The following is a 15,749-nucleotide window of genomic DNA, read 5'->3' as shown; positions in this document are numbered from 1 at the left end:
CTTAGTGTCCAAAGATACGTGGGTTAGGTGGATTAGCCATGGTAAATGCACACGGTTACAGGGATAGGGTAGGGGGCTGGGGCTATGTAAGATGCTCTTTCTGCAGTTTGCAGACTCAATGGGTTGAATAGCTTATTTTTGTACTGTAGAAGTTCTATTATGCTGGGTCCCTGAATTACTAGTCTAGTTAAATTGCCACTATACCGCCATCACATGAAATTTTCCTTACATGCCTTAGCGTATATTTTCAGGTTTGTTATGCCATTTTTGTAGGTTCTTCCTGGTCTTCAAAGCTTTAACCAGTTCCAGACCCTGCTACACCAGAAAGCACCATACCTTTTAAGATGTGACTTTAAGTGTTGCTATTCTTGCGCAAATCTTGACTTGCTGCTGAGGCGTGAATCTAATTAACAGTGTGTACAATGTGGGGCTACATTGCACAATGATTATAATCAGAAGGCAGCACAGAGTTTTCCTCCTTCATTACTTTGAATTGATTTGGGTTAACTTTGATATCTATTCCATTTTGCACCCTTCGGACTTGATATAGGTTGATTGGAATATTACACATGCGTATAAGAAAAACTACATGGAATGGTCAGTGCACCACTAAATACATCTTTGCTTCTGTTGGACTGCTCTGTTGTTCTATTTCCTTCATTACCTACTGTGGTATCGTGACTCCTTTAAGGGGCGATCATGATTGGGCTGGACCCTATAGAGCACAGTAAGAGTTTTAACAACACCAGGTTAAAGTCCAACAGGTTTATTGCATTTGCTACCAAATAAACCTGTTGGACTTTAACCTGGCGTTGTTAAAACTCTTACTGTGTTTACCCCAGTCCAATGCCGGCATCTCCACATCATGACTAACCTATGGAGCAGCCAAGCAAGAAGCTGCGCCAATCAAGAGTGAGAGCGCATGTCCAGGGATGGGGAGGTACTCCAGTTGGATCCAGGGAGGAGAAGAGAGTAGACCTGTGCATGTCTTCTGTTTGGACCCTTACCTTGTATTCAGCTATATTAGTTTAATAAACCTTTTGTTGTTGGCGCCACATCAAGTGGCTTTCGGTTATTACAGTGGTGATGAGGAAAGACTTCATCAGTTGTTGGGGGATTGCAGTGCTCAGTTAGAGGGGTTGAAAGGTGATCGTCGAAGCTAAGAAGAAACAGATACAGATATCCTTTTTAAGATGCCTTTAATTGGGAAGTTAGAGTCATTTGACTCAGAAGTTGAGAGCTGGGAGCAGTATATCAAAAGGATGTGTTATTTCTTCATGGCTAATGAAATTACCATGGAGGAAAAACAAAAGGTGATGCTACTAAAAGTCTGTGACTCACTAATTTTCAGCCTGTTGAGGAAGTGAAGGGGCGCACGGTGGCACAACGGTTAGTACTGCTGCCGCACACCGTTCTCCTGATGTCTGCGTGAGTTTCCTCCGGGTGCTCCGGTTTCCTCCCCAGTCCAAAAGATGTGCTGGTTAGGTGCATTGGCCATGCTAAAATCCTCCCTCAGTGTACCTGAACAGGTGCCGGAGTGTGGCGACTAGGGGATTTTTACAGTAATCTCATTGCAGTATTAATGTAAGCCTACTTGTGACACTAATAAATAAACAAAACAGACAAATAAACAAACAAAAGATAATATCACCTGAAGCTCCAGACACAAAAGGTGCATTTTTACGAGGTTTTTTCTGAGTAAAAAGTAAAATAAAGTTTATTTATTAGTCACAAGTAAGACACTGCAATGAAGTTACTGTGAAATTCCACAATCAGGTGCCTGTTCGGGTCAATGCACCTAACCAGCACGTCTTTCAGAATGTGGGAGGAAACCAGAGCACCCGGAGGAAACCCATGCAGACACGGAGAGAACGTGCAAACTCCACACAGACAGTGACCCAAGCCGGGAATCGAACCTGGGTCCCTGGCGCTGTGAAGCAGCAGTGTTAACCACTGTGCTACCGTGCTGCCCACCGCTAGTGTTCAGCTAGTCTGAAAATGGGACAGTTTCAGATCTGTTTTTCGGGAGGGTTTTCAAGTCAATTTTATGCACTCTGTTTCTGAAAAGATGGGTAGTCAGTTTCTAGCCAGAGAGGCTGTGGGTGGGGCAAAAGTCGCCAGACAGCCTGTAGAGGGAGGTATTACACATGTGCAGACCTCTGATGCTGCCCATGTGCATTAGCAGTAGCAGGGGTCTGACAGACAGAGAGAGAGAGAGCTGTCAAACCCCTGCTACTGCAGCCAGCCTCAACTAACTCCCCCCACACCTGCAATCGCGGGAGCCCGCGGCCCGTGATGCAGCCCCCCTGTCACCCAGACAGATCACAGGCCTCCCTTCCCCACCAATTGTAGGTGGAATGGCAGTAGATCTCCCTATCCCCCATTGGCCCCGCCCCTGGCACTACCTGGCAGGCAGTGCCAAAGTGCCAGGGTGTCACTGCCAGTCTGGCACTGCCCAAGGGGCACCCCTACCTTGAACTCGGTCTCCCCAGGAGGCCTCAATGATCTCCGGTTCCACCGGCAAGGCCAACGCGACTGTTCCCTGTTCATGAGGAGCAAATGTTTTCCTTACTGGAGAACACCTTTCCTGGTGAGGCCATAAAGGCAAGCGAGCCTGGACGATTGAGCACCGAGCTCACTAAACATATGCAAAACACTATTTTAATAAATTTAAATTTAATTAATCTCTCGCCCATTTCCGGCGAGAGGCTGCCTACACCGGAAATCCGGGTGTTGTAAAATCATGACAGGTGTGAAAATGGGCGCCATTCCCGCTAGCCGCTTTATGCCCGAGTTTACAACATTTTCCCGCACAAAACGGGTGCCAAAAGGTTGTAAAATTCCACCCAAGATCTTTTGATCAAATAATAGGACTGGTCGAAGAGCATTTTAACCCTGACCTTCAATCATCATGTTGAGGTATAAGTTTCATTTGGCTGTGAGGGAACCAGAAGTTCTCTGGGTTCGTGGCCAGACTGTGATGTTCAGCAGAACACTGTGAATTTGGTGTTGGGGAGAGCACTCCCAGAAAATGTGCTGGTGCGAAAATTATACATGTTTTTGCTGCAAGAAGAAGGGTCATTTGCAGGCTTGGTGCAGAGTAAAGCAGACAGGACAGAATACACAAAAAAATGACAGTTAAGGCAACACTGTTAAACCAACTGGCTGAGGAACCCAACAAGTGATCCAGAACTTATATACTCTAAACCAGGTCCAACTCAACAAGGTGTCACCTTTCGAGATAGCCCTGTTGGTTAACAGCAATTCTCTAAAGATGGAGAATGATACAGGAGCCATGGCCACAGTTATAAGTGAACAAACTTTCAGATATCTTTCGGGAAAGGTCCAGAAGCCATTTTATCAACTTATATGTATAAGGTGCTGAAGACACTAGGGTCAGTTGCAGTAACAATATCCTATAGGAACCAGATGGCACAGTCACCAGCTTTAATGACTGAGGGTCACAGATCTTGTCTCATTGGCCGAGACTGGTTGAAAACAAATGAGATTGGACTGGCTGGAGATATTGAATGTCCAGGATGGAGGTTCAGTTGCCATTTGCTCCTCTGCTGATGCCAGGCTGCAGAGGAAGAATCCCTTAAGGGTCCTGAGGGTAGCAGGATTTTAAATCATTCCGGCTATCCATTCTGTAACAGATATTTTCCTTTCTCCCTGTCAGAAGTGCAGATGAGATCAAACCTTTTGAAGCCCTCTGACAGAGAGGAGATGTCAATTTCATGGAAGGGGGTTCCAGACTGCCCAGCTGTGCAGTCAGCCCTTATCTATGCACACAGCTTTGATTTGAAGTTGCTGAGGCTTCCCAACAAGCAGAAATCATTGAAACTCTCTCCATTGCACTTGAAGCCTTTGATCTGTAACATGTTCAAGGTCAGTGCCTTGTAAAAGATTCAGCTGTCACATCAATGGATTTCTCTCATCTTCCAGCCTCTGGAGTTTATTTTGATTTCCCAAAAGCCAGTTGACTGCACCTCAAGCACCCCATTCATCCTGACACCAATGTAGACAGACTCTAATCCTGATTGACAGCCTGTGGTTTGACTTCCTCTTTTGCAAACCACTTCAAAGAGCACTCCAAGTTCTGCAACCTCATTATTTCTGGCCTTAGCTTAGTCTCCTATCTCTAGTCATTTCCAAACACTAACCGCTTTCCTCTTCGACACATTGCACTAAGGACTTTGGTGTTTCTCTCCATTCTTGTTTCCTGCCTACTTCATAAGACTCCCCCTTTAGTTTTGGTCCATTTATTTAAAAAAAACTGGACTTCATCTGGAATATTCTCTGACCCTCCAGTTGGAGACAATACACATCTCTTTAGCCTGTCTTGATGCTCTCTCCACTCACATTGTTTGTATCTTAAAGACTTGATTAGTTGTAAGTATTCGCATTCCAACCATTATTCATGTAAATTGAGTTTGTGTCTTTATATGCCCTGTTTGTGAACAGAATTCCCACTCACCTGAGGAAGGTGCTTAAGGCTCCGAAAGCTTGTGTGGCTTTTGCTACCAAATAAACCTGTTGGACTTTAACCTGGTGTTGTTAAACTTCTTACTGTGTTTACCCCAGTCCAACGCCGGCATCTCCACATCATTTAAATTTCCTGACAGAACTCCGGCACCAAGCAATACAGTTCCTACTTATCTATAACAAAGTGGTTTTCTCTAAACACCTGCCAATCTTACATTTTAATTTTAATTTTCCATGCATGGTAACACTAAATTATGTTAAAAGACACACAATGTAAACTCAGAGTGTCCTCTTGGAGTGCCCCTGGGGACTGTGTTGGGACCTTTACTCTTTTTGACTTGCATAAAGACATTCCCAACAATCCCACAATGGAAAGAGCTGCCAAAGGAAATAGCTCCATCACTTGGAACCTTTTCACGATCATGACTACCATATCAGCAGGTCATGTTTGCATCAGCTGGCACGAACCACATGGTGGCAAAATACAGATTTTAGTCTGTGATGTCGACAAAGCCAAAGCATGAGCCAACAAGACACACCCATTTTCATCAATCTCTCTCAATGTTTATGTGCTCCACCCAAGTGCTTTAATTACTTTATCACTATAAGCAGTGACCAACATTTTCCAAACCCTGAAGACACAGATGAGTGACTTTCCCACTTTTTAAACTTCCCCTTTTACAAAGCTGCCCTGTTTAACAGAACTGAAAGTTGTTTTAGCCCATTGTGTGCTCATCTCACAAGCAGTGAGCTTCATTGGTGTACATGAACATCTTCCCCATCCCTTTCAGTATTCTGAAGGGGCTCCTGTTCCCATCCCCCATCGTCTATTGTCTTTTGATTTTTTATTGAGTTGCTTGTTATGCTATGAGTAAAATATAGTCTTGCAAAGTATCATTTCTTTAAAACCTACCAATATCTGATTCTGTTAATAAATAACTTCAACTTATTTGCTGTTCAACTCCATATTGTTAGGATGCAGAAGACCAGACCAAACTACAGGAAATTACTGAGCAGTGGAGAAAACAGATGACAACATTTGTGAAAAATCTAGAAAATGTAGAGAACTCAAGTCAGGCAAAACTGGAAGGGATTCTAAAGGACTTCAAGAAATGGCATAAATATTTGTCTCAAAAAATTGGGTAAGTATTATAAACCAATGGGATGCATTGAAAATGGTGGGGGTACTGAGTCAACAAAAAAACCTTTCCAAATTTCTACTGATTTAAATTCATACTTTCTCCCTCAGTATTTCCCATTCTTGGGCTCCAACACACTACAATGTAGGTCAGATAGGACAGAACTTGCGATAGTCAATAAAATATTCATGTAGAATATTTCACTTTCCATAGCATTTTGCAGCTATTAATAACTTTTGAAACTTAGTCACTGCTACTTCATGTTGACAGCTAGTTTTTGCACAGTTGTAGTCACTTAAATTGATATACCAGGCCATGCTTAATATCATTTGTATTCTGTACCCTTATTCATTTTCTGCCATTTTTATTGTTTCCTTTTTTGACTCACTGTTCTAAGCCAAACATTGGTATCCTATGCAAATAGCAATTCTTCATGTGTGGGCCTTGAGTTTAGTTTTATAACTTATTTTGCATTGGTTGCATCAAAACTACCCCTCATCTTGTCTGCTATCTGCATGTACACATTTATTAGCAGGAGAGCAGCAATCAGTATCATAAAGATGGAATGATTGTTTTTCCTAATGTCTTGTGCCTGGCATGTTCTGGCCAACTGAAGCAACTTTACTTCCCAGCCTAGCTAAAATAATCTGAGCAGAGATCATTAGGAAGATCAATAAAATGTGATTGTTTATTATGAGGGGAATTGATTACAAAAGTAGGGAGGTTATGCTTCAGCTGAGCATTAGTGAGTCCACATCTGGAGTATTGTGTAAAATATTGGACTGCTTATTTAAGGAAGGTTAAAATACACTAAAAGCAGTTCAGAGAAGGTTTACTGGATGAAGACCAGGAATGGATGGGTTTGTCTTATGAGGAAAGGTTGGACAAAGTAGACTTGTATTCACTAGGGTTTAGAAGAGGAAAATGTGACTTGATTGTTAAGATCCCTTAAGATTGCAAGAGTTTCAGAGCAGATAGGGAGAGGATGTTTTATGTTGTGGGAGAATTTAGAACTGGGGTCACTGTTTGAAAATAAGGGGTTGCTTATTTAAGACAGAGATGAGGAGATTAATTTTCTCTGAGATTCTTGAGTCTTTGGAACTCTCTCATGAAAAGGCAGTGGAAGCAGAGTCTTTTACTATTTTTAAGGCAGAACTAGATAGATTCTTGATTGACAACTGGAAAAAGGTTGCCAGAATTAGGCAGAATGTGGAATTAAAGTATAACATTCTATTAGCTTCCCTAATTACATGCTGTTCCTGTAAACTTGCTTTCTGCGAATCATGCGCTTAGAATTCCAAATTCCTTGGAAACTCAAGAGTTCTGCAATCCCTCGCCATTTAGATAATAAGCTTCTTTTTTATTCTTCCTGCCAAAATGGAGAATTTCTCATTTTTCCACGTTATGCTCCATTTGTCAGATTTTTGGCCCACTGTCTTAACCCATATATGTCCCTTCGTAGCCACCTTATATCCTCTTCTCAATTTACCTTATCGAAAGTCGTTTGAAAATGCAAATATACCACGTCCACTGGTTCCTTCTTATCTATTCTGCTAATTACATCCTTAAAAAAACCTCCAACAGCTTTGACAAACAATTCTCTTTCATAAATGCACATTGACTCTGCTCAATCCCACCATTATTTTCTAAATGTTCAGTTATCGCATCCTTTAGATTCTAGTATTTTCCCTCCTACTGATACCAGCTTTACAGGGATATAGTCCTTTGTTTACTCTCCTCCTCTCTTAAATATTGGGGTTACATCTGTCATATTTCAATCTGAAGGAATTTTTCTAATATCTATGGAATTTTGGAAAATGACAACCAATGCATCCACTCCCTCTACAACCTCCTCTTTCAACACTTTAGAATGTTGATCATCAGGTCTAAGGGATTTATCAGCTTTCATTCCATTAATTCCTCCAATGCTATTTTTTTATAAATATAGATCTAGAAACATAGAACCATAGAAAATAGAAACAGGAGTAGGCCATTAATTTTGATCATGTCTGATCATCAAATTCAGTATCCTGATCCCACCTTCTCTCCATATCCCTTGATCCATTTAGCCCTAAGATCTGTATCTAATTTCTTCTTGAAATCATACAACATACAACCGTGGGGCGGCACGGTAGCACAGTGGTTAGCACTGCTGCTTCACAGCTCCAGGGTCCCGGGTTCGATTCCCGGCTCGGGTCACTGTCTGTGTGGAGTTTGCACATTCTCCTCGTGTCTGCGCGGGTTTCCTCCGGGTGCTCCGGTTTCCTCCCACAGTCCAAAGATGTGTGGGTTAGGTTGATTGGCCAGGTTAAAAATTACCCCTTAGAGTCCTGAGATGCGTGGATTAGCGGGTAAATATGTGGGGGCAGGGCCTGGGTGGGATTGTGGTCGGTGCAGACTCGATGGGCCGAATGGCCTCCTTCTGCACTGTAGGGTTTCTATGATTTCTATGATTTCTATGATTTTAGTCTCAACTATTTTCTGGGGTAGTGAATTCCACATATTCACCACTCTCTGGGTGAAGAAATTTCTCCTCACTTCAGTCCTAAAAGGTTTACCCCTTATCCTCAAACTATGGCCCCTAGTTCTGGATTCCCCTACTATCAGGAACATTTTTTCTGAATCTACCTTGTCTAATCCTGTTAGAATTTTATAAGTCTCTGAGATCCCGTCTCACTCTTCTAAACTCCAATGAATATAATCCTAACCAATTTAATCTTTCCTCATATGACACATTTGCCTTTCCAGGAATCAGCCCAATAAACCTTTGCTGTACTCCCTATATAGCAAAGACATACTTCCTCAGATAAAACTGCACACAATACTCTAGGTGTGGCCTCACCAATGCCCCATTCAATTTCAGTCAAACATCTCTTAATCCTATACTCAAATCTTGTCAATATGGAGGCTAACATACCATTTGCCTTCGTTACTGCCTGCTGTACCTCTGCACTTAATTTCAGTGACTGATGCATGAGGACACTAAGGTCTCGCTGAGTATCCACCTCTTTCAATTTACACCCATTCGAATAATAATATGCCTTCCTATTATTGCGACCGAAGTGCATAACCTCACATTTATCCACATTGTACTGTATCTGCCATGCATATGCCTATCACTCAACCTGTCCAAATCAAGGTGAAGCATCTCTGCATCCTTCTCATAGCTCGCCCTCAAACCCAACTTCGTATCATCTGAGGCTTTGGAGATAATACATTTAGTTCTGCCTTCCAAATCATTAATATATAATGTGAACAGCTGGGACAGATCCCTGCAGTACCCTACTAGTCACTGCCTGCCAATCGGAAAAATACCCATTTATGCCAAATCTTTGCTTCCTGTCTGCTAACTAGCTTTCTATCCATCTCACGACATTACCTGCAATCCTATGTGCTTTAACTTTACATAGTAGTCTGCTATGTGAGATCTTGTTGAAAACCTTCTGCAAGCCTAAATAGACCACATCCATTGGTTCTCCTTGTTCAACTCTTTTAGGTACATCCTCAAAGAATTCCAATAGATTCGTCAAGTATGATTTCCCCAATGTAATTTTGTCTGATTATACCACTGCTTTCCAAATGCTGAGCTATGAAATCCTTGTGAATGGACTCTAGCAATTTCCCCAGTACTGATGTTAGGCTCACTGGTCTATAGTTCTCTGTTTTCTCTCCACCTTTCTTTATGATTAGCAGGCTTACATTAGCTACCCTCTAATCTCTGGGAACCAGTCGAGTCCAAAGAATTTTGGAAAATGACCACCAATGGATCTACTATTTCTAGGGCCACTTCCTTAAGTGCTCAGGGATGAAGATTATCAGGCCCTGGAGATTTATTCACCTTCAATCCCATCAATTTCCCCAAAAACACTTCTTTACTAATACTGATTTCCTTCAGCTCCTCACTAAAAATTGTTTCTCTCAGAACTTTTGGTGCATTATTCATGTCTTCCTTTGTGAAGACTGAAGCACAGTACAAATTTTGTTTTCTTTCAGTTTTTCATGCTCACATGTCCTTTGGTTCTCTAGTATTTGTGAGACAGACTGTGGTGAACCATCGTTGGTTCCCACTGGATAGTACTGGGCCAGGGCTGGCCAGCACTATAGGAATGTATATAGGTTACTGTGGGATTGTACTAATGTTGTTGTTGGGCTAGGGTGGGATTGATACACCTGTGGTTGCTACTGTTGTGGCACATCCCAGTCGGGCTCCGCCTCTTGGGAGAGGTATAAGACCCCCTGCTCGGACGGGACCCCTTCAGTCTGGGATAGTGTGTTAAAGTTCTGATAGTTCCATTGTTAGTTAATAAAAGCCTTCTTTTACCGAAGCTTTGAGCCTCGTGTCCAATTGATGCGCATCTCAGACAAAAATATTTGTTTAGTTTATCTGTCGTTTTGTTAGAGAGATGGGTTCATGGTAGTGTCGAGGGCGACACTGTGGCACAGCAGTTATCACTGCTGCCTCACAACACTCGGGGCCCAGGTTCAATTCCAGTCTTGGGCAGCTGTCTGCATGGAGTTTGCACATTCTCCCCGTGTCTGCATGGGTTTCCTCCCTCAGTCCAAAGATGTGCACGTTGGGTGGATTTGACATGATAAATTGCCCTTAGTGTCCCAAGAATGTGTAGGTTAGACGGATTAGCCATGGTAAGTTTGTGGCATTACAGGGATAGAGTGGGGGAGAGGGCCTGGGTAAGAGACTCGGTGCAGACTTGATGGGCCGGATTGCCTCCTTCTGCACTGTAGGGATTCTATGATATTATTGTTTCTGAAATGGTGCGAGGAGTCATGTGAAACCATTTGTGTAGGGTTGTAGGGTGCAAGTTACTAAAGACTATTTATTAAATAGAAAGAAAAGGCACATACACATGAACATGACTATAATTCTAAAAAGGTACATAAACACTGGAGTGTGACACATACACACAGTTTTATCTAGAAATTACCCCTTGTTCCAAACTATATCCCTGATACCTAAACTGAGTAAGGCTTCCCTGTACCCCAAACAACATCCACCTTCAACAAACCTATAAGTTAAATCCAGCTTATAGTTATCACACCAGTCTGGGAAGTGTCTTTGCCTGTTTCAGTGAAGATACGTAAACTGCCTTTACAAAAGTTTCTGCATTAACTTAGCTGTAAGACTAAAAAGGACCTCTGCTGTTAGCCGGCTTGCTATAAGATGTTACCATGGCTTTCCTGTGAGATGTTAAGCTGGCCTTCCAGTGAGATGCCAAACTAGCCTCTCTGCTTCTGCAAGAGTTGACAATTATACCCCTAGTTGTCTTTAATTCAGTTCACCATATTTTGGGCTGTCTGTCTCTCCTATATTCCCGACTCTCAAAAATTAGCATCTTTATCCTCCCCTGATCTCTCAGTCAGCTCTGTAAACTGCTTCCTGATGTCATTCACATCTTATCTAGATGTCTGCAAATCTCATCCCTGGGAAAGGATGCATCTCATCGTCCCCTTTGAATGTGGGCTGCTGGCACATTCTCCCTTGTTGATAGGTAGATTACATTCCATCATTTCCTTTGTTATTTCTGGGTCTTGTTGGTACAGGCAAATCCATGGCACTGTCTGGAATGGCCCCACATTTGTCTTAATCATTTCCTTTTTATGTATTGTTGGTAGACCTTACAGTCTTTTAATGTTTCTGGCCAGTTTACACACACATTCTATTTTCACTTTCTTTTAGTTTCTTGGACCTTCTTTGGCGAATTCTAAAAAGTTCCCAATTGTTGTGTTCTGTACTTTTCTTTGCAAGTTTATAAGCCTCTACCTTTTATCTAATGCAACATTAGACTTTTCTTGTTTGCAGTGGTTGCATCACTTTTCTTGTTGGTCTTTAATTCCTTAAAGGAATGTTGTTGTAAATCTTACATTAATTCTTTAAATGCAAGCCATTCTGTCTACTGTTGAAACTTTAATATTGTTTCGCAAGCTACCACAGCCAGCATGTCCCTTGTACTTTTGTAGTTTGCTTTGTTTAGAGTTAAGACTAAGTTGGGACATCTTGTTGAAGTTGTACAAGACATTGGTAAGGCCAAACCTGGAATACTGTGTGCAATTCTGGTCACCCTATTATAGAAAGGATATTATTAAACTAGAAAGAGTGCAGAAAAGATTTACTAGGATGCTACCGGGACTTGATGGATTGAGTTATAAGGAGAAGTTGAATAGACTGGGACTTTTTTCTCTGGAGCATAGGAGGCTGAGGGGTGACCTTATAGAGGTCTATAAAAATAATGAGGGGCATAGACAAGGTAGATAGTCAATATATTTTCCCAAAAGTAGGGGAGTCTAAAACTAAAGGTCATAGGTTTAAGGTGAGAAGGGAGAGATACAAAAGTGTCCAGAGGGGCAATTTTTTCACACACAGGGTGGTGAGTGTCTGGAACAAGCTGCCACAGGTAGTAGAGGCGGGTACAATTTTATCTTTTAAAAGCATTTAGATAGTTACATGGGTACGATGGGTATAGAGAGATATGGGTCAAATGCAGGCAATTGGGATTAGTTTAGGGGTATTAAAAAAGGGCTGCATGGACAAGTTGGGCCGAATGGCCTGTTTCCATGCTGTAAACCTCTAGGACTCTTGATTCAGATTGAACTACAACGCTTTCAAACTAAATGCCAAATTTATTCATATTGTTGTTTATCTTCCCTAACTGTTCTTTTATAACAAGATTATCAATCAGGTCCTTTCTCATTACACAATACAGGATCTAAAATAGCTGCAAGATTAGCAGTGCATTTCCTGTTTGGTGGCAGAGCGGGAAATTGCTCCTGGAAGAACCTCTCACATACTTTATTTTCATGCAGGATGAGCCTGCCCACAACAGGAGGGAGAGATTTCAGACCAGAGGATGGATGCCCAACATTGTTGAGCTAACAAAGTTTGAGGAGGATGTCACCAAGTTGATAGGGGAGGACAGAGATCATTCTGTAAGGAAGATAAAATTGGCTTCTCCAAGCAAGCCAAAACGGATGAGCCCCCTGAGTTGATCATATTTTGGGCACTCACAGTGAGTGACATCCAATGTTATCTTGAACCTGCTCTTGAACCAAATCTATCTTTTATCTCTTACAGCCAATAGCAGGTGCACACAAAGCAGCACAGTTAACATGAGCTCCGGTCCTCAGACCACCTCAAAGGAGGATGCTGAGGAAGCATTTGATGTCGACTTGTCATTGTGTTCACCTGCATCCTCTACTAGCACGGAGACACCGTGCATCATAGATCTAGATTAGACTTCGGGTCACATTCTGGAAAACACGGATGAGTCTCCTCTGAAGTTTGATATGCCACCCATCAAACTGTGAGCAAAGATGGAGAGAAGACACTGGGAAGAGTTGGTTGCACAGTGGTAATGTCACTGGATTAGTAATCCAGAGGCCCAGGCTAATACTCTGGGACATTAGTGCAAATCCCAAGCGCTGCAGCTGGAATTTGAATTCAATTAATTAATCTGGAATTAAAAGCTAGTCTAATGGTGACGGCAGAATTATTGTCAATCTAAAGCCCTTTAGGAAAGCAAAACCTGTCTTAGATGTGACTCCTGACCCATAGCAATGTGGCTTATTCTTAAAAGCCCATTGGAAAGGCCTAGCAAGCTACTCAGTTGTATCAAACCACTACAGGGTCTAAAAGGAATGGAGATGGACTGACTCAATGCATCGACCTAGGCATCAGAAACAAGCAATGGCACGCAAAATCCTCAACATTGATTTTAGACCCCATGTAGTCACATAACACAGGTCAAACATGGGCAAGGAAACCTCCTGCTGGTTATCATTGCAGGACTGACCACTGTACATTTCTTTTGGAGGTTAAGTCAGGTAGACGACGTTGGCCGAGTTAAACATAGAACATAGAAAGTCACAGCACAAACAGGCCCTTCGGCCCACAAGTTGCGCCGATCACATCCCCACCTCTAGGCCTATCTATAGCCCTCAATCCCATTAAATCCCATGTACTCATCCAGAAGTCTCTTAAAAGACCCCAACGAGTTTGCCTCCACCACCACCGACGTCAGCCGATTCCACTCACCCACCACCCTCTGAGTGAAAAACTTACCCCTGACATCCCCCCTGTACCTACCCCCCAGCACCTTAAACCTGTGTCCTCTCGTAGCAACCATTTCAGCCCTTGGAAATAGCCTCTGAGAGTCCACCCTATCCAGACCCCTCAACATCTTGTAAACCTCTATCAGGTCACCTCTCATCCTTCGTCTCTCCAGGGAGAAGAGACCAAGCTCCCTCAACCTATCCTCATAAGGCATGCCCCCCAATCCAGGCAACATCCTTGTAAATCTCCTCTGCACCCTTTCAATGGCTTCAACATCTTTCCTGTAATGAGGTGACCAGAACTGCGCGCAGTACTCCAAGTGGGGTCTAACCAGGGTCCTATAAAGCTGCAGCATTATCTCCCGACTCCTAAACTCAATCCCTCGATTAATGAAGGCTAGTACGCCATACGCCTTCTTGACCGCATCCTCCACCTGCGAGGCCGATTTAAGAGTCCTATGGACCCGGACCCCAAGGTCCTTCTGATCCTCTACACTGCTAAGAATGGTACCCTTCATTTTATACTGCTGCTCCATCCCATTGGATCTGCCAAAATGGATCACCACACACTTATCCGGGTTGAAGTCCATCTGCCACTTCTCCGCCCAGTCTTGCATTCTATCTATGTCTCGCTGCAACTTCTGACATCCCTCCAAACTATCCACAACACCACCTACCTTGGTGTCGTCAGCAAACTTACCAACCCATCCCTCCACTTCCTCATCCAGGTCATTTATGAAAATGACAAACAGCAAGGGTCCCAGAACAGATCCCTGGGGCACTCCACTGGTCACTGACCTCCATGCAGAGAAAGACCCCTCCACAGCCACTCTCTGCCTTCTGCAGGCAAGCCAGTTCTGGATCCACAAGGCAACAGCCCCTTGGATCCCATGCCCTCTCACTTTCTCAAGAAGTCTTGCATGGGGGACCTTATCGAACGCTTTGCTGAAGTCCATATAGACCACATCCACCGCTCTTCCTTCGTCAATGTGCTTGGTCACATTTTCAAAGAACTCAACCAGGCTCGTAAGGCATGTACATTTTCAAAGAACTCAACCAGGCTCGTAAGGCATGTACCGTGTACATACTCTTGCACTTGTACGTACACTCATGTGAGAACACCATCCATCAGGTACACGGTACATACTCTTGTAACTCGGCCAACGTTGTCTACCTGATACGCTGCAGGAAAGGATGTCCCGAGGCATGGTACATTGGGGAAATCATGCAGATGCTGCGACAATGGATGAATGAACACAGCTTGACAATCACCAGGCAAGACTGTTCCTGTTGGGGAGCACTTCAGCGGTCATGGGCATTCGGCCTCTGATATTCAGGTAAGCGTTCTCCAAGGCGGCCAAAAACGACACACGACGGCGCAGAGTCGCTGAGCAGAAACTGATAGCCAAGTTCCGCACACATGAGGACGGCCTCAACTGGGATATTGGGTTCATGTCACACTATCTGTAATCCCCACAGCTTGCCTGGACCTGCAGAGTCTCACTGGCTGTCCTGTCTGGAGACAATACACATCTCTTTAACCTGTCTTAATGCTCTCTCCACTCACATTGTTTTTACCTTTAAGACTTGATTAGCTGTAAGTATTCGCATTCCAACCATTATTCATGTAAATTGAGTTTGTGTCTTTATATGCCCTATTTGTGAACAGAATTCCCATTCACCAGAAGAAGGAGCTTAAGGCTCCGAAAGCTTGTGGCTTTTGCTACCAAATAAACCTGTTGGACTTTAACCTGGTGTTGTTAAGCTTCTTACTGTGTTTACCCCAGTCCAATGCCGGCATCTACACATCGTATATTAATGATCCAGACCTCGGTGTACAGGATACAATTTCAAAATCTGCAGATCATATAAAACTTGGAAACATTGAGGAGGAGGATGGTGCAGAACTTCAAAATGACGTGGACAAGGGCCCATAGCAAAGGCTATGGGCCCTGACAACATTCTTGCAAGAGTACTGAAGATTTGTGCTTCAGAACTTGCTGCACTCCTAACCAAGTTTTTGCAATGCAGCTATAACATTGGCATCTATCTGGCAATGTA

General features: G+C 43.1%; 1 protein-coding gene across 1 annotated transcript in view; it reads left to right on the top strand.

Annotated features, from left to right (window-relative positions):
* axdnd1 (axonemal dynein light chain domain containing 1) overlaps positions 1-15,749 on the top strand; it is a 177,422-nt gene that overhangs the window by 69,703 nt on the left and 91,970 nt on the right. The window contains exon 14 of the mRNA XM_078219193.1: positions 5,461-5,627. Within this exon, the coding sequence (XP_078075319.1) occupies positions 5,461-5,627 (167 nt within the window). The remainder of the gene's footprint in view (positions 1-5,460; positions 5,628-15,749) is intronic.

The sequence above is a fragment of the Mustelus asterias genome, chromosome 8 (assembly GCF_964213995.1).
Source record: "Mustelus asterias chromosome 8, sMusAst1.hap1.1, whole genome shotgun sequence".
NCBI lineage: Eukaryota > Metazoa > Chordata > Chondrichthyes > Carcharhiniformes > Triakidae > Mustelus > Mustelus asterias.
This window is presented reverse-complemented; position numbering and strand designations above follow the sequence as displayed.